Source organism: Mus musculus, chromosome X (genome assembly GCF_000001635.26).
Source record: "Mus musculus strain C57BL/6J chromosome X, GRCm38.p6 C57BL/6J".
Lineage (NCBI taxonomy): Eukaryota > Metazoa > Chordata > Mammalia > Rodentia > Muridae > Mus > Mus musculus.
This window is the reverse complement of record NC_000086.7, coordinates 36,128,482-36,155,439: the sequence shown is the minus strand read 5'-3', so window position 1 is coordinate 36,155,439 and position 26,958 is coordinate 36,128,482. Positions and strand designations below refer to the sequence as shown.

The window sequence follows — 26,958 nt, the reverse complement described above, 5'->3', positions numbered from 1 at the left end:
TGCAAAAGTCACAATATACACTGCAGGGGGGATATACAACTTTAATCCCAGAACTCAGAGAGGCAGGCAGATCCCTGTGAGTTTGGGGCTAGCCTGGTCTACAGAGCAAGTTCCGGGACAGCCAGGGATACACAGAGAAACCCTGTCTCAGAAAAAAAAAAGAATCACAATACACAAGTCACTTTTAGTAAGTTACCTTCTGTAATGAGGTAATAGTAAAAAACATCTTTAAATGGCATGGGAAATCAGTGTCATAAGAGCACAGAGTCTGGATGGAAATAAGGCACCAACTTAAACAAATTACTTGTAGCACATAAAAAGTAATGGAAGCCAGGCATGGTGATAAATATCATTAATCCCAGCACTCAGGAGGCAGAGGTAGGTGGATCGCTGTAAATTCAAGGCTAGTCAGATCTACATAGTGAGCTCCAGACCAGCCATGGCTACATAGTGAGACCCTGTCTCTAAAATAAAATAAAAAAATAAAATAAAATAAAATAATGGTGATAATCTTAGCAGACAAGAGGTTTGCGTTTTATAACTTAGAGAATAATAAATATATATAGCTGAGTCTAGAGGCCCAGACCACAATCTTGATTACTTAGGAGCTTGAGGCAGGAGGGTTACGAGTTCAAAGTCAAAGTAACTTAGATCCTGTCTTATCAAGTAAGAAATAGGTCAGGGACATGGCTTTGTGGTCATAATGCTTGCCTATAGCATGCACAAGGGCTTAGATTCAGTGCTCAGCACTGCCAAAACCAAAAGCTCTTGAGTTTTTTTTTTTTTTTTTTTTTGGAGGGGGGTGATTTATTCGCTTTGTGTTTAAACAGCATCTCATGTGGCTCAAAATGTCCACGAACTTGATATGCAGCTAAGGCCGACCTTGAATTCTTTTGTCTCTGCCTGCCAAGTACTAGTACTAGGCATGTGCTACTTCACAGAGCCAGAATCTGTTAACAACTTTTTCCTTTATTACTTCTCTCCCATGTTTTCTTCAACCCTAGCGATGCACATGCCGGACAAGTGGGCTGCTGCCTAGCCATGTCTTCAGCCCTTTCCTCTCCAGCTCTCAACCTTTTCTGTAGGCTTTCATCACCTCTCAGGGTGTATCTCCAGGTGTCCCATTATTCATCCCTCCTGTATTTCCATGTAAGTGTTTGCTTTAGTAATTTAATGCCCAAGGACATGACTCTGCACATTATCTCTCCCATAGAGATCTTCCTTAAACACCAGGTCCATGGATACAGTTATCTACCGTATACATCTACTTAGATACTTACTAGGTACCTCTAACAATGGGTTAACAACTGAAATCCTCCCCTTTCTCTCAAAGGCAGCTCAGCTTGCAGTTCCTTCCATCTCACGAAATGTCACTGACTCTCAGCTGTTCACGACCAAACACTAGGATTGTCCATTTCCCTCATACTTCCATCAGCAAGACTTGTTAATTTGGGCTTTCAAAATATATTCCACATTTCTATAACCATTTCTTCCTTTGTCCATGGCTAACCTTCTAGTACATATTGCTTCAATGGGTCTAGTGTTGAATGCCTTTAATCCAAGCACTCAGGAGGCAGAGGCAAATAGATCTCTGTAAGTTTGAGGCCAGTCTGATCTACATAAAGAATCTCAGGCCACCCAAGGCAACATTGTGAGACCCTGTCTCAAAAGAAAATAACCAAAATACAAACAGACTGCTTTCATCCTTCCTGCCAGACACTGATGCCCTCTACTAACACACTTGCTTCTATTCTTGTGAAAAACCAAGTCTTTAATAGTGACATGATTCTACGCATAACGGTACACTAGACCACACAAATCCCCTGCTTTGTGCAACTATACCAAGGTCTCCTATCAGGCCTAGGATAAAAATCTCTGTTCCTTGTCATGTCCTACCTAGTCCTATTTGCTGGCTTCTCCAGCCTCAACTCTGGCTGCTCTTCTTTACCTTGTCTCTTCCAGCCACACATGATAAGCTCATATCAGCATCTGAGCCTTTGTACTTCCTTTTTTCCTCGGTCTGGACAAATATCTGAATGGCCTATGCCTTTGTTTTGTGAATCTCTCCTCAAATGATGTTCCTGAAAAGGACTTCCCTGGCCACCGTATGTGAAATGAGTCTTCTATCATTGCCCACCTCCACTTCCTGCCAACCTGACTTCCTGCTATGTATGTGCTCTATCCCATCTAAACATATAGATGGGGACCAAGTTACATGGGGACTGTCATAAGGCTGGTACTTTGAACAGTTTCTAGCATATAAGTAGATATATAACATATAATGTTGAAATAATGCTAAAACATTGGTTCTGGGTCCAGATCTATTGTTTCTTTCCAATTTTTAGTGTTTACAGCAAGAGCAATAACCATCTCTATACTGGTTAAGAGAAATAAAACATCCTTTCTCCTTTTTGACACCCAACCTCACAGAGCTGAAGGGGGCCTTTAGTTCAGTGTGAAGCTGAGCATAGTTAAATTTCTCCTTGCCCCCACCTCCCAAGTGTTCAGATGACAGGTGTGCACCACCCTGCACTTTAAAAAAAAGTACTCTTAAGAATAAATAAGTAGTATATGTTAGTGATAATCTGGTAGAATTCTCTTTCCTGTGGCATAGACTAGCAGCCTGCTTTGCATTACCACTAAAGTCATTTCAATAGCAACAGATTTCATTTCTTATTTTCTTTTTCTTGGTTGGTGTTGAACATTAAACCAGAGACTCAAACATGCTATGTATCCTACTACTGAGCTACACTCCCAACTTCTTTTTGTTTTTGTTTTTTCTTTTTATCTGTGCTTGAAGTTTGAGGAATAGGGCACACATGTGGGTGGACATACCGTTGTGTACATAAGAGAGGTCAGATTACAATGTTGTGGAAATGGTTATTTCCTAAAACATTTGCATGGCTTCCAGGGATGAAACATACATCACCAAGATTATTCTCTAAGTGCCTTTACCCAATGAGATGTCTTGCTAAGTGCCTAAAGCCCTATTTCCAAAAGTTCATTCCAAGAGTTATCAACTAGCTGCTGATAATCGAGGTACTGATAAGAGTCAATGAACAAAACACAAGGTCTATTTTTAGCTATGTTAAACAGGGAGCCATGCCCATGCAGTGCTGTAGGAAACTCATTTGATGCTTCCTTTACCGCAAAAGGAACACAGCAATGCTTTGTCTGTCAATTTCAGCAAAAGTCACATATGATGATAATGTCGAAAAAAATTGAGGCAAACACAATATGAATGAAGAGTAACAGGCATGAAGAATAACAGGCACAGCACCGAAGCTAGCAGGAACTGTGAAGTCTACCTTAGCGGGTGGCTTACCTTTTCAGGTAAAAAAGGAGGATTATGACTGCCACTGCGACAAAGACTGGAATGGTGAGTAACATGGTGGTGTAGAAGGTGGAGTTTTGCTCCTTACCTACAGAATAGGAAGCAAGCATGGAGACATGAGAACTAAAAACACGTTTTTTTGTGTGTGATAAATCAGACAACAGTTCTACTTACTAGTGAGATCACAGATATTTCTTTCCTATGCCTCAAACCATTCTTCCTCAAACTCTTCATATATCCTATAATAGTTTGAAAAGGTCTCCTGCTCTGGTGCCCGAGCTTTCTAGATGAGTGAACACCTTAAGGATTGTCTGCAACCAGGACCTCTTAATTTGTTTTAGACTGTATTAAATAAAAGATTTTATATCTATTCACGGTGGCTGTTCTTTCTTACTCTTTACCTAAAGATGCATTATTGTACTCACTTACTGTCCACTATTGCTTACTTAACAAGTAAGCATCTTTATGATTCCTAAAGAGTGTCTCCCCTATGAATCTGGTACCATTCAGGTACTCACATGCTTATCTCTGAGCTATTCTATCTGTCAATGTTATCTCAGATCTATTCAGGAGATAAGGCTCGGGCAGGCTTAAAATATAGATCCATCTAATTACAAATTTCAGCTTTCTACAGCCAACACATGGAAGGCTATTTATCCATTTCGACATTCGTATTTCCCACAAGGGCATGAGTATCTCGAAAGCATCATCAGGGCCTAATATCCTTGTTTTAGGGAGCTTCTAAAATGACTCCAAATGATTCCTGCCTTCTAATGATCATACTCTTATATAATTCCTCTTCTTGACATGCACTACACTAATTGACTCCCTTCTAAATAACAGAAATAGCACCCGTGATGGTCTCTTATTCCCAAGATAAGTGATGATGAACTATGGTTTTTGTAAAGCTATTCTCTTACATACCCTTTCTTGCTAGGATTGTTCAATTGAGGAAGCAGATTTCTATGTCAGAAAGGAGCCCTGTGGAGTGGCCTAAGGGGACAAGGAACTAAAAAATATATTTGTAGTAGTTTCCTACTACAGCAGATTATAGATACTTGAAGAAAAGTTTTCTTTCACGGTCCTGGAGGAAAGAAGTTCAAAATCAAGATACTGGCAAGGAAGGCCATGTTCCCTCTGAAGGCTCTAGAAAATAATCTCCCACCTTTTTCCAGCTTCTGGTGGCTCCTGCCATCTTTGGGATTTCTTAGTTGTGACTGACTTACTCAAGTATCTTCATCTGACCTTCCCCCTAGTGTTTCTCTATGTAATCTTTTCTTCTTCTTTTCCCCTTTGGTACACCTAGAAATGGACTCTCTAGCCTTGGTCAAGCTTTTGGCTTAGATGAGATTACAGTACCACTCACACCCCTGATGCAATTTTGGGAGGCGGCTACCTAAACCATGCCATTCTCTTTACATGGAGAAACCAGGAGATGACAAGTGTCTGCTATTGTAAGCTGTTAAACTTTGGTTCACTTGTTTGTTTTTCTGTATTTTTTTTTCTTGTGACAGAGTCTCACACAGGACTCCATGCTGATCCACCATGCAGCCATGCCTGGCCTCAAAACTTATGCCAATTTTCTTGGCTCAATCTCTTGTGAGTATTGATTGGAATTACAGGTATTAGCCACCATTCCTAGATAATGTGTTGGTGTTCTTTGTTATGGAACAACAGATAAATAATGCAACTATTCCTGATAAAGAGCTTATTCAGTCTCTTGATGAATATGGAATAACATTACTCAGAAACCCATTTCTGACTATGTTTAACAGCTGTTCAAAGGCTTATGTTGATTCTATATTGCCCCTAGTGGCCATAAAAGCAAATTTCCTCTTCTACCCAGCAATGCTTTAAATATAAGAACTCAACAGCTAAGCCTTCTCAAGGTAACTTTATGTACCATTTCTTATCAATTTTGAGTCATTAGCTTTTCACCTTTCAACACAGATTCCAGTCAGCCATATGTCTCCTACAATGTGATGCTCCACACAAAGTTTGAGAAAGGAGCTGCCACATATTGTGTGTGTTTGTGTGTTTAAATGTGCAAGTGCAAATGTTCATGTATGTACAAACCAGAGTTAAAGTCAGATGCCTTTCTACCAGTCTTGCTGCTATTGCTGTTTGGTTGGTTTTGGTTTTTCGAGACAGGGTTGTTCTTTGTAGCCCTGGTTGTCCTGGAACTCACTCTGAAGACCAGGCTAGTCTCGAACTCATAAATCCACCTGCCTCTGCCTCCCAAGTGCTGGGATTGAAGGTGTGCGCCACCATCACCCAGGTTTTTTTTTTTTTTTTTTACCTTTTTTACCCCACCCTGAAACACTGTCTTAACCTGTGAGCTGCACCAGCACATGCATTTTCCCTGGCACCCCACTCCACAACTCAAACAGATAGCTCCCATCCTTTGAGTATGGCTTGCTCAGTACAGCCACTACCTTCATTTTCAAGCCTACATTCAGGCTTATCTCTATTAAATACCACCAAGCTCACTGCTACTCTCCTGAGTCCATTAACCAGCATACAGGACAGTCCTTTGGCATGAGTCAACTTGAAAATTGGATGATGCCTGCTTTCTGTGTTTTTGTTTGCCTTGCTGATAAAGATGGGGATGGAGCAGAGGTGAGGATAACATCCTGTGGAACTGTATGTTGTCTTTTAACCCTTGCTGATGTGACAGCAATTGAACGGAGAAGAAATGCTTATTTTATTTTTTATTTTGTTTGTTTGTTTTGAGACAGGGTTTCTCTGTATATCCCTGGCTGTCCTGGAACTCACTTTGTAGACCAGGCTGACCTCAAACTCAGAAATCCTCCTGCCTCTGCCTCCCAAGTGCTGGGATTAAAGGCGTGCACCACCATCGCCCAGCAAAATGCTTATTTTAAATACTCTCTGGCATCAAAAAAGAATGGCAGGCCCTTTCCCAATCTATTTTAAGTTTCAACTTAGTTTTCCACCATCAGTGGTTTACACCGTAATGATATTGTACTCTCTTACCTATACTCTGTGCTTCACTCCAATCACTCCACAGTTTGTTGTCATCAAAGCATAACTTGTTTGTTTTGACTCTTACTCTGACTGTGTAGACAGCGTCGGCAAGAACACCAGGGAGTTGGAAACAACTTGTACCCTTAGATATAAAATGCACAAAAAACCATTACCAGTTTATTCCCTTTAGCTCTGCTGTTGAGTTATAATATAATTATTGGCCAAATTCTGTGTGGGATTAAGATTCAGATTACAATTCCAATTATCTGACTTTGACTCCCAAAAAGCACTGGCGATAGCCTCCAGAACAAAATAGTTTTCTTTTCGCCACACCAAGAATTTCAAATTTACACTGTGCCTGACCTGTCCCACCCTCAGTTGCTTGATGTTCAAACCCAAACAGCCAAAGCTGAATTGACTGACCTCCATGTTTCTATCAGATTCGGAATTCTGGCATTTGTCCTCTTCAACCTTGAAAAAAAAAGTTCCAAATTTAAAAAAAAAAAAAAAAAAGCTTATGTCTTTAGCCATTTCTAAGAAGCTTTTCTTGCATCCTATTAAAAGACCATGTGGACTAAAGAGATGTCTCAGCAGCTAAGAGCATGGGCTGCTCTTCCAGAGGACCTGAGTTTGATCCCAAGCACCCATGTCAGGTCAGTCACAACCACCCATAACTCCAGTTCCAGGAAATAAGATGTATATTTGAGTGTTTTCAAAAATAGCAAAAAAATTAATCAAGTAAAAATGTTGCCTAGTCTTAATAGTCCAACTTCTGTCAAATAAATATTTTTTAAAAAAAAATGTTTAATGTTTTAGTTTTAGTTTGTGTGTGCTGGTGTTTTGACCGCATGTGTTGTCTGTGTGAGGATGTTGCAACCCTTTGCAACTGGAGTCACAGAGAGTTGTGAGCTGTAATGCTGGGAGCTGAATCTTCGGAATCATCTTTTGGAAAAGCAGCCAGTGCTCTTAACCACTGAACTAGCTCTCCAGCCCTTAAGCCTGGTATTCCTCTTAATAGTAATAATGACCATTTTTCAACTGTTAAGAATGTGCTACAAAGATATTTCTCTAAGGGCTTCTGATGTGGTAGCTCATAATAATAACCCATGAGATTAGTATTATTGGAACCCACATTTTAAGAAACTAAGGCTAAAGGAATATTAAATAACTCACACAGCTTATAAGTTAGTGTGACCTCAAAGGTCAGTCTCTGTATCTTCAACTTGGACTAAGATTACTTATATAAATCATCATTAAATAAGAGCTAGGTCTATAGCTCAGCAATAGAACACTTTGTATGCTTGCAGTCTTAGGTTCAATCCCTAGTAGTTTAAAAAAAAAACACTGAAGTCTTGTTGAATTAAGGTATATAAGTGCCACACACACAACATACATATTTTATATACTCTATATTATCATATACAATAATATATAAAATATGCACTATATAACAATATATAATTATGCTATACAAATATTGTATTATATATGTATTATATATTATAGAGATAGCATTATATCATATTATACATATATAATAATGTCTAAGATATATTATTAATATTTACATATATATGTATACACACACATATAAAACTTCTGAACGAAAGAAAACACGTACACCATGGATGTTATACACATAAATTGGACTACAGTCTACTTGGAATTACTCTGTTCATGTGTTTGAGTTTAATTCTTTCTTTAAGCAGATGTTCACCAGCTGCTTCCTCCCTAAATGTCACCAGCTCTTTGTGTGCTAATTCTGAGCTTTGCTGCTTAGACCCTTCTTTTTCTTTCTGAAAGACTTCTTGAGGAGTTGTTTGCTGGATCTGCAGTGTGGGTGATGGGTAAACTGGATCATGAACTTGTACTATCACACTGGGGCATACCCAGAAGGATCTTAGAACAGTATTGGGAATAAGGTTTTCTTATAACCCACCCCTTCCCTGAAATCTGTCTACTTGGTGCCCTGTGTCCTTGTTTTCCTCCTCGCAACTGTATTAGCAGCTGCTGATCCATACATGAGGATCAGTGGCTGCTAATACATACAGTGGAACGAGACCAAATCACAATGATTTGCTGACTATGGCATTTGTATGTTTGGGAAATGGTCCAGGAAAGAAGTGACATCAGCCTGCAGCTTGATCTTTCAAGAGGCACTTGACACTTGTGATTTCTCAGTAGGCCAGTGGTTCCAGAAATAGGACACTGACGCCACCTGCATGGCCTTTTCTCTGCCTCTGTATGAACAAACTATTGAAACAATAGTCTTTCCTCATCCTGTTGGTCTTTTAGCTCTTCAAAACTGCCGGTATGGAACATTTAGTGAATGGTACTGAGTTCTAAAATAAGTAGTGGTATGTTGTAGTCTTTGATCTATATTTAAAAGTTCCTTTGGCAGGGGCTGAAGAGGTGGCTCAGCCATTAAGTGCACTAACTGTTCTTCCTAAGGAGCTGAGTTCAATTCCCAGCAACCACATGGCAGCTCACAAGCATCTGTAACTCCAGTTGCAAGGGCTCTGAAACTATCACACAGACATACCTTCAGGCAAAATAAAATAAAAATAAAATGTAAAATAAAAATAAGTAAATTGATTAATCTGTGCAGTGGTTGTACACACCTTTAATTCCAGCACTCATGAGGCAGAGGCAAAGGCAGACAGATCCCTGAGTACAAGGCTGGTCTGATCTACAGGGTGAGTTCCAGGACAGCCAGGGCTCCACAGAGAAATAAAACAAAAAACAAAAAACAAAGAGACTTTTGCTTAAATCTTATATTTTTTTAGTTTTTATTTTATGCATGAGCATTTTGCTTGCATGTATGCTACATGGTGCCTGCAAAGGCCAGAAGATGGCATAGAATCACTGGAACTAGGCATATAGCCATGTAGGTTCTGAGAATCAGAAACCATCCAGAAAAACCATCCAGTGCTCTTAACCACTAAGCCATTTCTCCAGTCCCTTTTGCTTAAATCCCAATTCTATCATTTACCAGAAATATGGCCTTAGGGGTAACTACAATTATAGGGATCAAATAACCTGACATAAATAGATCCCTGGGCTTGGGTTTCTAATTGAGAGATTAGTGATTTCTAAATGAGAGAATTAAGAGAAGGTGCTTACTAATATACTTACTAAATAGTCACCATTATGAACATATAAGTTGTTGCTAGTACCAAGAACAGAACAAAGTTGACACTAACCAATGCCTGCTGTGTACTTTCAGTGGAGAGAAGAGGCATAAGTGTGATCAAGTTTGAAATGGCAGCATAACTGAGGGGCTAAATGAGTCAAGAGAAGCAGTACATGTGTCTGCAGTTCACACAGAAGCACCAGGGAAGAGAACAGGCTGGAGTTATCAAAATACTCACTTCGTTGTCGATCTAAACATCCCCCTTCCCCACACAGGCATCATTTCACTTTGCATGGGAACACCATGCTTTCTAACACTAACAATGGCTGTATACACTACAGTTTCATCTGCAAACACCCTGAAGGGTTCTGTTCTACTGCTTGAGCAGGGCACTCCCTGTGGAGTTCAAGAATGTCAACAACTAACTTATTTTACTAAGCATTTTAAGTATTCCATGATGAGATAAAACAACTAGAGCCAGAAAGTTTATCTATGTGCAAGATACTGGGTTCCTTTAAACACCAATGTAAGGTGCTTTAATATGGAATAAAGGAACCAGGCAGGTAGCAAATAAAAGTGAGTGGTACTTTCCCTGTGGTCTCAAGGCGCCACCTTATGGAAATATACAGTTAGAATGGTCTGATTTCAAATTTGCACCTGGAACAGATTATAGCTATTGAATTTAGTGTGTGTGTGTATGTGTGTGTGTGTGTGTGTGTGTGTGTGTGTGTGTGTGTGTGTGTGTGTGTGTGTATACATGTGTGGTCATGTGCATTTAGGTGTATGACTTCTATGGCACATTTGTAGAGGAAAACTTGTAGTTCTCTCCTACCCATGTAGGTCCCAGAGACTGATCTCTGGTCATCAGACTTGGTTGCCTGCAAAGCTCTTTATCCACTGAGCTATCACACCAGCTGACACCACTTCTCCCAATTCAAATGTAGTAAGCAAAGAAACAAAATCTCACAAGAATCGATGAAGCTTAAAAAATGAAAAATGGGACTGATGCCCTAAGGTTACACCATATTCTGGTGAAGGTCCCACAGAGACTTCAAATTTGCCTGTTTTGCATTGGTTTTTGGACAGCAGACATATGTGTGATCCAACAAACTCTGACTATTCCAATTTGACTGCATTCCTTGCCACAAACTCCACAAAAACCGACTGGTCTTTCCTAGGCCTCTACATGCCTACATGGTTTTATCTCTGCCAATTGTGTAAATATCTTTCCTACTATATTTTGACCATACCTGCCCACTCTGTCTTCACCTTGCACATTTCAAGCTCATTCTTAACTCTGTGTTTTGTTTTGTTGTTTTAAGCTGCTGTCCCTTCTGACCCCAGTTCCCCAGATAGGTAGCAAGCTCCTGCTCAGCAGCCTGTTCTCATCTCAAATGTCATTATCTCCGGTGACTTCCCTCCCTCATATTTCCTCATGCCCTTCTTCTAGTCATTCTACTTGACAGCCCATTTGATTTTTGTCATAATACACACACTGAGAAATCAGTTTACACTTACCTGTTTTCTAATTGGCAATCTTTGTGAAGAAAAAAGAGAGAAACATATTTGTCAGCTGTCACTGTCTAATAGCTGTAGTGAGTGAAAGTGTCTACAACACAGCAAACAATAGCAATGTTTTAAGCAACATAAACCCTGCAGCCAATACTACTATAAACCATCAAAACTTGCAACATGTCTTATTTTTTTTAAATCATCATCATTGTCTCTCACAAATGTTAAGAGCTACTCCTCATTATTATTTTAATGTAAGAAGTTCAAGTGAAAGAAAATACTCCAAGGAAAACTATGATCTAACAAAACCTACCTCTAAAATATTATGTCGGTCGGTTTGAGTATTATTGACCTCCACTTCATAAGTTAAGCATCTGCTTCTAAAATTTTGTGGATTCTTCCACTGCACTAATAAGGCACCATTTTTGAGGAGAAGATGTTTAATATGTGGAGGATCAGGTTTCACTGAAAGATAGAAGAAAGCAAATTAGTTTCTACATGTTTATTTAATTACATGTATATAAGATGTGATTATATATGTAAACTCGATAATAAAGGTTCACAAAGTTAAATCAAAATAGGGCTGATGGCTTTTAATGGCTTCACATGATCTGATATAGAGTTTGAGAATTTCTGATTAGCCACAATTAGCAGAGGAAGTGTATTTAAATCTGCCCAGTAAAATGGATTTCAGGAGAGTCTTTGGGGTTATCTGGTAAATGACATGAACTCTGATCTGAGTATAGTCAGAAACTGATCAAGGTAGACTCAGGACAGCTAGCTGCCACACAGAGAATAAAGATCCAGATGTGCTTCCTCCACACATGCAACAAAATATGAGGTATAAGAGGCTTCTGAAAAAGAAGAAAAGGCTATTTGAGAGGGAGCATCAAAAGGAACATGGCTGCAAGTAGGAAGAGAAGAGGGAAGGTGAAAATGATGTAAATATATTTAAATACTGCAAAATAAAACCATCTCTCCACTGGAAAAAAAAAGAGGTTTCTGTAGCTCTCCCTCACCAATGCTAATCCAAGACCACAATTTTAAAAGTACCCTGGTCTCTATTACAAGCTATACCATAACTGTGTTTTGAGAACATTATGTTAAGTGAAACATGCCAATCTAAAAAAGTACTGTGCTTCTACTCATGTGAAACACTACAGTATCTATAGTCAAACAGAAAGCAGAAAGGTACTGCCTTTGGCCGTGGGGAAGCAGCATTAGTGTTTACTACAGATCTAGGCAGTATTTCACTTTTGCATGATGAAAAACTCGTAGATGCCAGGTGGTGGTGGCACACACCTTTAATCCCAGCACTCAGCAGGCAGAGACAGACAGATCTCTGAGCTGCAGGCCAGCCGGAAATATACAGAGAAACCCTCTCTCATGAAAACAAACAACAACAAAAAAGAAAAAAGGAAGATTTGCAAAGGTCTGCTACACAACAATATGAATATATTTAACACTACTGTACTTACAACCCCAATTAAGGATAAAATATTTTTGAAAGTATTAGCTGGGCCAGTTTACTTTTTTGGAGGTGAACAATACTTAAGAATAAGGAACAGAAGATAATGGGCAATTAACAGAAAACATGGAGAGGTCATCTTCTTGTCATGAAGAATTATTCTTTATATCAGCATTAATTCCAGAAAGAACAGTAAGAATAAACCTTAAAACCCTACCTAAGATAGTTTGCCAAACAAGCAAGAGGCAAATGAAGGGCTTTGCTCCAGCCAATTCCATGTGATAAAATATCCTGACATCACTCTCTTGGCCTACAAGCTAGGCTGTCTTTGGTCCCCCGATACAGTTGACTTCCAAGACTATCTGGAGGAATAATCAGTGTTCTGCTTACAGATTTAGAGAAGCCTTTGTCAAACGATGCCTCTTTTTTTCCCCCTATAAATCATCCACTTGGCATTTAGTCAGAATCTGAGCTGCCTGATAGGTTGCTGCAACAAGCAAACCAATATACTGACGTTATTTATACACAATTTTTTGAGATACCTCATGTCCTTTGGCTCTTACAACATGAGGTCAAAGGTGACTATAGATTTTATTTCACAAATAAGGAAACACTCAAAAAGAGTCTATATACCCTGACAAGAGGGGGTATGAAGTGTTCAATCCGATATTTGTTGTTTAACTTGAAGCCTTTTGCTGGTTAAATGTCAACTTGACACAAACTAGAGTCACCTGAGAAGAGGGAACCTCAATTGAGGAAGTGTGTCTATGAGATAGACCTGCAAGCACGTCCATAGTGCACTGTTGATTAATGATTGATGTGGGAGGACCCAGCACACTGTGAGAAGTGCCACCTCTGAGTAGGCTGAGCAAGCCATAGGGAGAAAGCCAGTAATCAGCCTTCATCCACGGTCCCTGCTTCCGTTCCTTCTTTTGAGTTCCTGCCTTGAGCTTCCTTCAATGATGGGCTGTAACATGGAAATGTAAAGAAAAATAAATCTTTTCTTCCCCAAGTTGCGTTTGACCAGTGTTTGATTAAAGGAACAGAGAAGCAAACTAATATTGGCCACTAACAAACCAACACTTAGACAATCCAGTCAGATATGGTTGTCCTAGATGTCATGACTGACAATACATGTACCCCCATGAAGTTCAATACTGTGGATATAATGGTGAGAATATAGTTCAGTAAAAGAGCATAGTTTAGCATCCACAGAGTCCTAAATTCAGTCCTCAGCATTACTAGAAGAATTCTAGTAATATCCTGGGGATATTGGATCCCATCAAAGATTTTTCTAGCTAAAATATTACTCAGGGACTATATGATCAGATGAGTATCTCCTCCAGAGTATCAAAGTGAAAAGAGATCTTCGAATGAGACAGCTCAGGTTGCAATCTTGGCTGTAAGTCAACAAGAAGACTGCCTGCACTACTCATGTTCCAGAAGTACCATTTCGAAATTGCTTCTTAAAGCATCTATCAAAGAAAGTTTATGTATATGCAGTCTCTTGTTTTGGACCAAACATCATCATCTTCAACTATTTGCTTTAATGATTCAAAAGACAAGACAACCTTGTATCCATGCTGTCCAAGAGGGTTTTGGAAACTTACCATAGGAAGTTAAAGACACTATTTTGCAGGATGGCCTAATTTTCCCAGCATTATCCTTGACCATTATTTGAACGTTCTGATGTTCAAAACTAGGTTCCACTTTAGTCAATTTAAAGGAACAAGCAATGTGTTGACCTTCTCTATAGATGTTTTCACATTGACGACTTTTCTCCAGGCTGCTGTACCTACAAGATAAAATGAGACAACACTCTATTATTTTGAACAAGGTCAAGAGGCATGGGTAGTCATTTTTTTAATGGCTGAAGGAAATGTCCATGAAAAGAAATATCTTATTGCAAGGCATGCTAGCTGTTTTAAAAGTCCATTTTCTAGTGTGCCTCATTTTATATTCTAGAGGAAAAGGCCATCCTTTGGAGATGGGCATTAGTATTCACAATAGCCATGGTTACTGGAATCCTGACCTTCCTCTTCTGTATGAGGGAAGAAATTCTGAAGCCAGGGTGAGAAGTTTTACACCTTCTGAAAATGCGTATATACTGAACCCCAGTGGTTCCTCTGTGCTCTGCCCTGCCTGTTCTTTGTCTTCTTAGTTTCCCCCTTTTCCCCTGTCCCCAGGGGTGGAAGAGTCACTGACATCCTTCTCAACTTCTGTTTTGTGTGTGTATGTATATATCCTTATGTGTGTGAGCAGATATGGATACAGAGTCAAGAGGGTGTTTTTCTCAATTGCTCTCCACTTTGTGAGACAGGGTCTCTCACTGAAGTGGGAGTTTTGGTTACATTTACTGGTCAGCCCCAGGAATCCTTCCATCTTCTCTACCCCAGTATTATGATTAAAGGCATACATACACCACTGCACCCAGCTTTTTTAAAAAGTATGGATGCTTAGTATCGGAATGCAAACCCTCATGCTTACAAGGTAAGCAGTGTACTGATAAGGCCATCTCCTCAGCCCCTCCCCTTCTCTATTTTCAATTCCCTTGTCCACTCATTCTCAGTTTGTTAACCCCATCCTTCTATTTTAATTGAATTCTGGGGAACACCTTAACTTGACTATATACCTCAGAATTCTTCCCTAAGATTTTTTTCCTCTCAGATAGTATCTCACTGTTTAGGTCTGGCTGCCTTGGAAATCACTCTGTAGATCAGACTGGCCTGGAAATTATAGAGCTCAACCTGCCTCTGTTTCCTGAGTGCTGGGTTGAAAGGCATCTGCCACCATGCTGCACATCCTGGATTTTTTTTTTGTTTTTGTTTTTTGGTTTTTTGGTTTTTCAAGACAGGGTTTCTCTGTGTAGCCCTGGCTGTCCTGGAACTCACTCTGTAGACCAGGCTGGCCTCGAACTCAGAAATCCACCTGCCTCTCCCTCCCAAGTGCTGGGATTAAAGGCGTGCACCACCATGCCCGGCTACATCCTGGATTTCTAACTATCCCATTTGAGTGTTTCATTCTCCCCTCTTGCCTCAGAATCATTGTCTGAAGACTCCATATATTACCCCCCCACACACACACTGATATGCCATTCTGCCAATCTTTGCATTTCTACCACTAAGAGCTCATTTTCTCTATGGTTCTTAGATACCTTGAAATGACCTTTCTCTCTTTCTCTACATTCTACCACCAAATTCTATTTGCCAGATTTGCTTAGAGTCTTATCTTCTGTGATATTCCCACAGGCTACCTCTTGAATTCATGATCTCACTGTTGTAGACTTCATATTTGACCTCCATGACCTTCATTTTTAATGTCCTCCTATTACTGCCAGATCAACATTCCTCAAAATTCATTGAGCTGCTAAGACTGGAGCTGTTCAGGTCATACTTCTTCCAATACCAAACTACCCTGTTGGGACACACAATGGCTTTCTAAGTATCCCCTCTACCATCTAGCTTTTATAAATTTAATATAATTTCATCTATACACACACCTTCTCCAGTGACCATGAGCACCTAGCCAATGAATAGTATTCATTACATTCTCTCTCTTTCTCTCTCTTTCTGTCTGTCTCTGTCTCTCTCTCCCTCCAAGTCTTCCCCCCTCCCCTCTTCTCTCTCATATCAGCTATCAGAGACCTCTGTTTTTTAGGAACTAATACAAGACAGGGTCAAGTCTTACATCATCTGCCACAATTGGAATTGTGCAGATTCTGCAGAAAAGGAAGGCATTTTAATAGATAAAGAACAGAGAGTCCCAAACCCTTGGCCTGTTATCTCAACATTATCTTAATCTCAAAATTATTTTCCTGAGCTCAAGAATCAGAACTCTGACAGAAATGTACATCCTGCTGAACATCAGTTTTTTTAAATGAAGATGAAATATATTTATTCCTGAAAATACTACAAAGAAGTGTTCTGCTACAGAAAATGTCTTTCAAGAGACAGTTCATTTCTCGGCGTTGCTGTTGTTTTTGAGACACAGGGATTTCAAGGCTAGGCTGTTCTCAAACTCACTATGTAGTCAAAGATAAACCAACTCCTGGCATCCTCCACCTTCCAATTTCAAAGTGCTGGGATTATAAGCATGTGCCATTATGATCATCTAATACCACAAACCTTTCCTCTTAGTTGTAAGTCTCTATGGATCATAAAGGAGAACTTTTAAAAATTAAGTTGCTGTCATGAGTACTTTGGGGATTAGACAGTCCTGGAATGTTTTCCACCCAAAACAGAAACCAAAGCTACTAATGACATTTTTCTTGCATAACAAAAGCTTGTGATTAATGTGCCCTTGAAAAGACAATGAAAGGAACTCCTGCCATGCACAGTGTTTTAGGTTCATCTTTCTTTTTGTCTCTTTGACAGTTCATAGATCCTCGTGGGCTCTGAAGGTGTCTGATATGGGGGAAAACATCCCTAAAACTCACTGAGCTGCTAGGCTGGAGCTCTTCAGGTCAGGTCCCTTCCAAAGCAAACTATCCTGCTGGGACAAGTTGCAGCTCCTCGGTTTGCAAACAACAATTTTGAATTCAAAATAAAGAAATAAATAAATAAACAAACAACAGCTCCCTATTTTATGGCTGGGGATTAGGGGAGACAGTTTGGCATTTTGTACAACATAATGTGCACACTGGTACCTAAGCCATCCTTGGTGTCTGCTAGCCAATACCACATCTGGGGTTCTGATTGGAAAATGGAGAAGGAAGAATGAGCTGGATGCCCATTCCATGTGGTGGAAAAAGAGAGCAGCACTGGATACTGACATTCCCTGCATGGGAATACAAATAACTAACAAACACCAGTATCTACAGATGTCACGAACTGCCATACTGACCAGGAGTCACCGTTCCAAACACTTCATATAACAGCCCTCATCAATCTTCAAAGGTAAGTATCATCACTATCCCTATTTTACAGATGATAAATCCAGGGCTTAGAGATAATTAAGGCTTATTTCTAGTACGGATTTGAACACATTCTAGTATGGCACTAGAATGAAGAATTTGTGGGATAGTGAGAAGAATAGCCATAGGGGCAACACTGTACAAAAGAAAGGTACCATCCAGGTAAAGTCACTTGTGACCCCTGGAACTGACTGAGTCCCTGAGCTTTTAATTTAATTTAAGTGGCAAACAGTCTGTGGTGGCTTGAATGAGAATGGTTCCCATAGGTTTATATATTTGAATTCTTGGTCCCCAGTTTTTCAAGCCATTTGGGAAGGACTAGGAGGTGTAGCCTTTTAGGAGGAGCTGTGTCACTGGGAATGGACTTTGAGAGTTCGAAAAGCCACACCATTCCCAGTGAGCTTTCTTTCTGTTTCATAGTCATGAATGTGAGTTCTCAGCTACTATTCTAGTGCAATGCCTTCCTGTCTGCTGCCATGTTCCCCACCATGATAGTCATAAACTGCTACCCTCTGGAATTGTTAGCCTCAGAATTAAACACTTTATTTTATAAGTTGTCTTGGTCATGGAGTCTTAGCACAGCAATAGGAAAGTAACTAAGGCACAGTTATACACTGCTAGCATCTCCTGTTTATATTATGGAAAGAACCTCTGCCAAACAACCAGCTCTGGAAATACTTTGACAAAGTAGTAGGATCTTTGATACATGACCCTTGGATGCCAGTGAACCACCTATTTCCAGATCACTTCTTGAGCCATGTCCAATTGTAGATTTTGCCCTGACAAAAGGTATCAATGTGGGACTGAATGCCAACTAAAACACTGTCTGCTCTCAACCTTGACAAGAGCCTGCATGCATCACTCCAGAGAAGAATGCTTCTCCAAGTTAATCCCAAGGGGACACTGTTTGAGTGGTTTGTACTGAGATTTGGTTTATGCTAGAATATCTCCAGGGAATAAGGCACTTCCCTATTTTTCTCTTCTTTTACTAGATCTTCATGGGCTAGTATACTCCAAGTATAAAAGCTGGATTGCTTTCCTTCCTAGTCTGTTATAGATTGAGGTAGTCTTTTCTAATTTCCTTTCTAATCCCCTCCTGTAGGCACATTTCTGAAGGAATTCTGTTTCTAGTCACAATAACTCTGAGATTAGTAGCATAATAAACACAGGGATTCTACCAATTCCTATGGTATCTTTAAAGCCTGTAGTAACAGCTTTCCACAGACTTCACTATGGCACAGAGCCAGGAGGCTCCTAAAGAATTACTCTGTCTGTTTATCTGCTAGCAAGTCTTGGGAGCCAGATGTACTCAATTCTTCTTTTTCATTCCTGTACTATAGCGATACTGGGTTGCTTATACTTCTTAGTCCTCACCCTCTCCCTGAATATTCTCTAGTTTTGGATCCTACTAAGAATTTCCCAACTGATTTATTAAATGCCTACCTCATGTGTCAAGTACTGGGGAAAACATAAAACAAAACCCCTGCTCTCAAAGGAGATTGCCGCCTGGAGAAGGGAACTCCCAGTAAACAGGAAATGACATCACATGGCACAGAGTACTGTGACACACAAACATACTATTGGGGATGTGTCTCCAGACTTGAGAACTCAAAGAAGATTCTCTGAACAGGAAATTACATCTGAGCTGAGCTGAGGACAAATGAGAGGCATTATATGAAAGGGCAAGGTGTAAGCTGTGAGAGAAGGCCAAATGTTCTTACTATTCTGTGCAAATATCCCTGTGTAAATATCAATATTGTGTGGATTGAAGTCAGTGTAAAGAATGGAAATAAATTCGAGATAGGATGTACGAGAGGCGAAGGTCCAAGAAGAAGGATGAGACAGGTTAGCCAGGTGATAAGGGATGTTGTCTGTCATGTTTAAGAGTGTGAACTTTGCCATAATGGTACAAGAGCCTTAAGAAACAGTGACTCAATAGGTAGCAAGAGCAAGTAAGTAAGTAAGTAAGTAAGTAAGTAAGTAAGTAAGTAAGTAAGTAAGTAAGTAAGTTAGTAAAACTGCAAAACTTCCAATGAGATCTTTTACATGGAAATGGGGGTTTGGATAAAAACCAAACCTCCAGAATGGCCCACACGACCTTAGCAGCCACCTGGCTTGACTGGTGCTGTGCCTCAGTCTTATCAGGCTGAGCCTCTCACCCAAGGGAGAAGACAGTGACTGCAACCCCCAGGACACTTAGGAGGGATTTTGTTCAACAATTCATGTGATTTCAGGAGACTGGCATGCCAAGCCTGGTTTATACAAGTGCACTGTATATGAATATATTGAAATATCACACGATAGCCTATAAATATGCATAGCTTGTATGTATCATTTAAAAATACATTTAAATGAAAAAATATGGGGATTTTGCCTTCTGTCCATGATCTGCCCATGAATGTTTTAATATAGTACAAATATTTTCCATGATGTCATCAGGCAAAATGGTCACTGCAGGATGAATTATTTTTTGTTTTTGTAAGGTCTCATAAATGTGCTCTACCACTGAGCCATAGCCACAACTTGACATTCCAGGACATCTATCTTCAGAAGTCCTAGAGAGGGTCCCGGACATGCCTTTCTCTCAGAACTATTTTATCAAATAAGAGAAGAAGGCCATATAGAGGAGAGGCCCTCAAGACTAGACTCCCTTCTCCATACAGCTGTCACAATAGCTGCCTTGATATCCTTGTCCTAGTTAGATTGACTTTTTTGTACATTTGCCATAAACCTAGAAATCTGGAAAGAGGGAGTCTAAATTGAGGACTTGCTTCCATCGATCAGATTGGTTTGTGGGTAATCTGTGAAGCATTTTCTCCATTAATGACTGGTGTGGGAGAGCCCAGCCCATTGTGGATGATACCACCCCTGCGCATACGGTCCTGGGCTGTGTAAAAAGCAAACTGAGTATTCCAGGGGGAGCAAGCAAGCAAGCAGCACTCCTCCGTGGCCTCTACTTCAGTCTGTGCCTTCAGGATCCTACTTAAGTTCAAACCCTGACTTTCCTCCAAGATGGACCATAAACTGTAGGTTGAAATAAACCCTTTCATCCCCTGGCTGCTTTTTGTCATTTTTTTATATGGAAATAGAGACCCAGACAAAAATAATCATCACAACTGATAAGAAGGATAGAAGAGGGTGGGTACAGAAGGGCTATCAGAGCCCATGACAACTGATTGTACATTTCAAAGATGGGAAATGAGTTTGAAGGTTGAGAGAGACTTGGTAATTAACATAACTTGGTCACTGCACAAAGTATATATGAACCAAATTACAATATAGTATTCCACAAGTATGTACAAATTTAGCATTTTTAAAAATGACTAAGTATACCCATGAAGTCTCCAGGGCCTTTATAAAGGGTAAATAGACCGAATTTTAAGAATTCCCCAATCTCAGCCAGGCCTTATGATACAGAGTATTGCCACAGTTTTAAGGCCAGCCCGGAATATGCAGTGAGTCCCAGGCCAGCATAAGCTACAGCGTGAGAACCTGTTTCATAAACAGAAAAAGGAATGAATTCTTAATTCTTTATATGTATATAAGTATATAAATGGCTCTCAGGGGACTTGTGATGCTTTTTTTAAAAGGCAGTTTTATGTGATATATGCTGTAGAATTCCATTCCATTTCGGTGACATTCTTGAAATAGCAAAATTATATACATGGAGGACAGATTAGTGAATGGTTGCCAGAGGTTAGAGACCTGGGAGAGGGAAATGAAAAACAAGATGGGCTATAGGAGCTGACTATGACTATGAAAAGGGCAACTGGAGGGAACTAGGTAGCAATGGAGCCATGCAATGGAGCGGCACAGAATGCTACACACAGATACATATGAAACTACTGGAATGTGCCTAAGACTGTAGATTGTGCCAATACCAATCTTCTGGTTTTGATGTTGCTTTAGAGTTTACCACTTAGAGAAAGGGAGTGAAAAGAATATAGGGGTCTTCCCATACACATGTTGCAAGATTGTGTGAATGGGCTTTTAAAACTAGGAAGCCTTTTTAAGTAGATGTATTTTCTATTCAACTGTCTACTCTTCTTGTGGTGTTTTGGTAGTTTGCTTTTTGATTATTTTCCCTTTTTTGTTTTGTTTTGTTTTGTTTGAAGGGTGGGGATTTATTTCCTTTTTATAGTTTTAAAATTTCTCATTATATTTATTTACAGGTATTTATTTATGTAGTGAGAGATATACATGTCACGGTGCATGTGAGGGATCAGAGAACAGCCTGCAGAATTTATCACGTGGGTCCCAGAGGTCAAATCCAGATCCCTCGGCATGGAAGCAAATGTCTTTACCTATTGGGCCATTCCAATGGCCCTTTCCTTTCCTTTCCTTTCCTTTCCTTTCCTTTCCTTTCCTTTCCTTTCCTTTCCTTTCCTTTCCTTTCCTTTTCTTTCCTTTTCTTTCCTTTTTTCATTTTTTAGATTAAATTTTAGGTTGCTGTAGCAACCACTGGGGTTAATTATGAATTTCCTATCTACTGCCTCCATAGAAAAGAGTAGGCTGGAGCTGAGTATGGAGCTCAGTAAGAGAACACTTTCCTAGCATTTGCAAGGTGCTCATGGTTGGTTGTTTTTGAGATAGAGCTCTGGCTGTTCTGGAGCTTGCTATGTAGACTGGGCTGGTTTCAAACTCACAGACAGATGCCTGCCCCAGCCTCCCGAGTCCTGGATTTAAAGGCGTGCACTACCATGCTCCAGCCAAGGCCCAAACTTTTATCCCAGCATGACATATAAAACACAGGCTGTTCAGAGCCAAGATTGGTGGCACATACCCTTAATCCCAGCATTAAGGAGGCAGAAGCAGGTGGACCTCTTGTGAGTTCAAGGCTAGCCTGGCCTACAAAAATAAGTCCAGGACAGCCAGGGCTGTTATGCAGAGAAACCCTGTCTTGAAAACAACCACAAATGACTGTTCTTTTTTTTTTTTTTAAATCCAAAGGCTCCCAACACAATCAAAATCAGTGTTCAGTTAACCTGCTGTGTGTGCAATACATACTCACCAATAGTACAGAGTATAGTGTGTGTCAGGGCTTGTATTCCTTCCAGGGAGCCAGGAACACTTCATATAGCTCAGGTTATGCCAAATGCACTTGAGCTCAGTCACAGCGGACTCAGGATCACCTAGAAGGCAAAAGTCCTTTTCATAGAAAACAGTCAACAACCTAAACCCTAATCTCACACTCATTTCACCAGATGTCACCCAGGACAGTGAAAATACAAATGTAATTGTTTGCAGCTTTCTTTCTTACCTTTTTATAGAGAGAAAGCATCTTTTGTATCTCTAAAGGAACCTTACTCTTCTAACTAGAGAGAATGGTTAAAAGTCAAATAATATTTCATCCCTATGCAATGCCCACAAAATAACTAAATGAATGTGAAAATGCAAACAGCCCCTGTGTTTTGTCATTTTAATATTTATTTTAATTAAAATATAATTATATCACTCTCCTTCCCTTTCCTTCCTCCCCTGCCCCCATGTCTCCTTCACTTCCTCTCAAATTGATAGTCTCTTCTTCTTTGGTTATTATTGTTAAATACACATATGTATGTGAAAGTATATGAATACAACCAGCTAAGTCTGTTTTTGTTGCTTGTGTGCCTATGATTTCAGGGCTGAATACTTGGTATTGTGTGTCTGCATATGGGTTGTGTGCCTGTGAGTACATGTCACTTCCCAAGTCAGAAGCATCCAATACCTGGAACTGGAGTTACTGAAGGCCGTGAGCAACCTGACATGGATGCTTGGAACCTAATTAAGGTCCTCTGGAAGAGGCAAGCCTATTATACAGACACAATTTACTTTCCTCTCTTCTTATCAAGAGAAGTTCTATAGGAACATAGCACAACCTAAGATTTAAGAGTTTTGTTGTCTGCTGTGGTTGTAGGGGTTACTCTTCCCAGACCTCTCTTTTCTTACATGGTCTTCTTAGTAGTCTAGGATGGCCTGGAACTTGTCATGTAGTATAGACTGGTTTGAACTTGTAATCCTCCTGCCTCATCCTCTGGAATACTGAGATTAGAGATGGGTATCACCAAGACAGTTGTCTTTTATCTTTTTGTTAACTCTTGTTTGGCTGGCTGATTTTAAAGGCTCAATCTCCCAGGTTCAAACAACTCTTCCCATCTTAGCCTCACAAGTAGATGTGACTACAGGCAAATGCCACCACACCTGGCCTGAGATCCTCCTGATGTGACATCTCTTGTGATAAAGATTTCACTTATCATGTCTCTACACTAATTCAATGCCTATATTTAAAATGTCAGCCCTTCACCCTCCTGATCCTTGAAAGAATACTCCACTGAGCCATCACAAACTATTTTATGTCACAATATAATTGCTTTTCGAAGTATTAAACTCCTAAAAAGTACAAATACAGAAGGCCAAGATGGTTTAAATCATGATCTCAGTGGCCTCGCAGTCTTAAATTTTATACCTTTAAAAGCAGTACTTTGTATGTTGTTTTGATCAATGCAAAGCTAAAAGGCTTGAAGAACAAGCCTTGAAGTGCTAAGGTTTGGATGTTGGAGGTAAGGCCTGCCCCTGCCTAACAAAGGGCCAAGATAACATGAAAAAACAATATGTGCAAAGTATTTATTGTAATCTTCTCAATGACCTTAAGAGGCAGGTCCTCCTATCTTAAAGATGAGGAATATAGTGAGGGAGGGGCAATAAACAAATCAAGGTCACACAATTAGTACCCTGGCAGAGCTAGGATTTAGACTTTGGTAGCTGGTGTCTGGTAGCCTTGCTTTTAATTAATGTAGCCTCCTCCCTGTGCATAAGAGGCCGAAGGACTGCCGGTGACATGGTACTAGGGGACAATGTTCCTCATCACCCAAGAGCTTTTCCTTTGACTAGTCATGTGCTCAGGCTAGGCCAGCATGATTATCCTCCATACAAAACTAATTTCCCATGTCATGAATCAGGCAGTACTATAGGTTCCCTAAAAGCACTCTGCTTGAAGACCTAGAGCAAGTCAATTCATCTTCCCTCCATCATGAAACAGATCAGGGTAACCATGCATGCCTTACTTAGTTTAGATAAGTGGGCAAGGCACATTTTAGGGAGGGAGGGAAGGAGGGAGAGAGGGAGGGAGGGGGAGTATGTGTGTTCACTTTTCAAATTATAAAAGAAAGCATTCTAACTATATAGATATCATTATTCTTCAAACCCTCTGTGAGCAACTTGAAGTGGCAACATCCTCAACCTTATCTAGCACAGGCCCGAACATCTATTTGACTCAGTAAAACTTTGAGAATGAAATGAATTCATCACCAGTGAGGACACTGAGCAACTGGGTATCCTCTAGAACTACCAAGAGAGAACATTTGTATCTGTTACCTTCAGGGGGTGAGATGCACTTTTTCACCAAAGGGCTAGGCTTCTCACTTTCATTGGCACTACACTGAGAGCCCACCTGCAGACAGATTTTCTCATCCAGGGGTAATTCCTCTTTACGATGAGTTTCTGGAGCAATTTTCTGAGAGTACAAAGAAAAAAGAAAAAGAGTAACTTTTACAGAAAACACACACACACAAAGACACTTTAATAACAAACAGTCTTAGCAGTCCCAAATGTTTAAGAAAAATGACCAGTTCTTAAATGGTCTATGTGAGTGATGTTGAAAGAGTTGTTTCACTCTTCCGCCATGTCTGTAGACATTCAGTAGTGTCTCAGTCCTGGTTTTGGTTATCATAACTTGGAAGCAGAGAAGCAAGACACTACTGACATTTAATGGTTAGAGGCCAGGAATGATACACAACATCCTATAATGAACAAGTTAGCCCACCCTTCTCCTACAAAAAATAATTAGCCTACTAATAAATTTATTAGCCTATATCAGGCACCAGTAGTACTACTCACCACTGAAAAGCTCTAGTGTAGATAAAGACACATTCCCACATCTGAAAGTAAAACTATTGTAAGACTTACTTAAAGCTAACATCAACTTCCTACAAGTAAACTGAAAGGAAGCAATTATTAAAATTCCATCAAGATCAAGATTAAAAATATGTCACATCAAAACTCCAGTCATCATGGAGATCTCTGGGAGAAGACTGTCCAAAGGGACACTTTATTAAGCACTTTTTTGTGGTGTCTGAGTAAGTTTCAAGGGTTGCTAAATATACACTTCCACACTTCATGGGGAACACAGATAAGGAAGCTTTGTGGAACCACAGAGGCCCCAGACATCTCAGATTAGACACCAGAAATCTAAGACTAAATCACAAATTGGCTTGTTATGACTCAGACCAAAGTTATTACGGGCCTCTCTAGGAAATTAACATTTTCAGAGTTGAGAGGAATCATTAAGAATGAAGCTGCTTTTAATCAGAGTTCCAAAGACTGCACTTCCTGTTTTGTAGAAGTTTCTGACTCAAGTTTCTCATAGTATTTCCTTTCATAACTTCCTGGTGGCCATGAAGAAGGGAGAAATGGTCACGTCGATTAATCTACCACCTCAAGCAGCAAGTGATAGTTTACAAGCCTGCTGCTGGCTGGAACTAAGGGAAACCTGCGTCGGCCTCTGAAACCAGGAAATGAGGAAGCTCTTAGGAAATCATCAACAAACCCATGACGAGTACACTGGAGCCAAGGTATGCATGCAGAGACAGAGTAATTCTTAGGCACGATTAAGGTAGTGTGGTGGAAAAGTGGAGTGGGATGACAGAAGAATCTTTTCAAGTAAAATTTTGGCTCAGAGAAAAGAGGTGGTGACTTAATACAGACATGGAGAATCTAGCAAAATGATGCTTATCGTCACAGGGGCGGGGGGGGGGGAGGGGCGACTCTGGCTTGCTATTCATAGCCGAGGGCATTTTCACAAGGAATTCTTGATTCTTTTCCAAGAAACCTACTTATCACTTGGCTTCCCATATAGGCCTCTGCCTACCAGGATGTAAAAGTACAGTGCCGACAGAAATCTTCCTGAAATGCCTCCTCATTTTATGCTTATTCCTTTAGAAATGAATGTGTGCAAAGGAAGAGAGGTCTTTAACTAAGCCCATGAAACTGAAGACCAGCTGCTCCCCTCCAGAGAGTGACAATGGTGGCAGAAAGGCTTCCAATGTTAAGTTTCACCAACATCCCTACTTAACCCATTACAGGTTGCTAAATGAGCCTTGCTTACTCACAGAGCCTTCCTAATTCTCATCTAGGACACCATGGGAAAATGAACAAGCAAATGTCATAAATTACAGCTAGGAGTATAGCTCGGCAGCACAGTACTTATCTCAAAAGTGTGATGCCTGGGTTCAATCCCTAGTATCACTGCTTTTGATGGTTCTTTTTTTGGTGTTTGTTGTTTGTTTGTTTGTTTGAGACAGGGTTTCTCTGTGTAGCCCTGGCTGTCTTGGAAGTCACTCTGTAGACCAGGCTGGCCTCGAACTCAGAAATCTGCTTTCCCCTGCCTCCCAAGTGCTAGGATTAAAGGCGTGCGCCACCACCACCCGGCTTGATGTTTCATTTTTAAGATAACCTTTTTTATTTTAAAAAGATTTTGTTTTTAGAGATCATAAGTTAGGGGGCGGGGGACTTACTTCTCTTACTATATTAGATGCTGCTCCAGTTAAGTTTTTTTGTATACTGTCATTTTTAAATTA

General features: G+C 40.1%; 1 protein-coding gene and 1 long non-coding RNA gene across 3 annotated transcripts in view; one reads left to right on the top strand and one right to left on the bottom strand.

Annotated features, from left to right (window-relative positions):
• Gm42406 overlaps nt 1-17,409 on the top strand; it is a 58,258-nt gene extending 40,849 nt beyond the window's left edge. For both annotated transcript variants that reach the window (XR_882283.2, XR_882284.2), the window contains exons 3-4: nt 4,849-4,933; nt 16,806-17,409. This is a non-coding gene — a long non-coding RNA (predicted gene, 42406). The remainder of the gene's footprint in view (nt 1-4,848; nt 4,934-16,805) is intronic.
• Nucleotides 1-26,958, bottom strand: part of Il13ra1 (interleukin 13 receptor, alpha 1) — a 59,155-nt gene that overhangs the window by 15,823 nt on the left and 16,374 nt on the right. The window contains exons 3-9 of the mRNA NM_133990.5: nt 24,698-24,836; nt 22,356-22,476; nt 14,043-14,227; nt 11,278-11,429; nt 6,743-6,790; nt 6,329-6,461; nt 3,326-3,422 (exon numbers count right to left, since the gene is read on the bottom strand). Coding sequence (NP_598751.3) covers nt 3,326-3,422; nt 6,329-6,461; nt 6,743-6,790; nt 11,278-11,429; nt 14,043-14,227; nt 22,356-22,476; nt 24,698-24,836 — 875 coding nt within the window. The remainder of the gene's footprint in view (nt 1-3,325; nt 3,423-6,328; nt 6,462-6,742; nt 6,791-11,277; nt 11,430-14,042; nt 14,228-22,355; nt 22,477-24,697; nt 24,837-26,958) is intronic.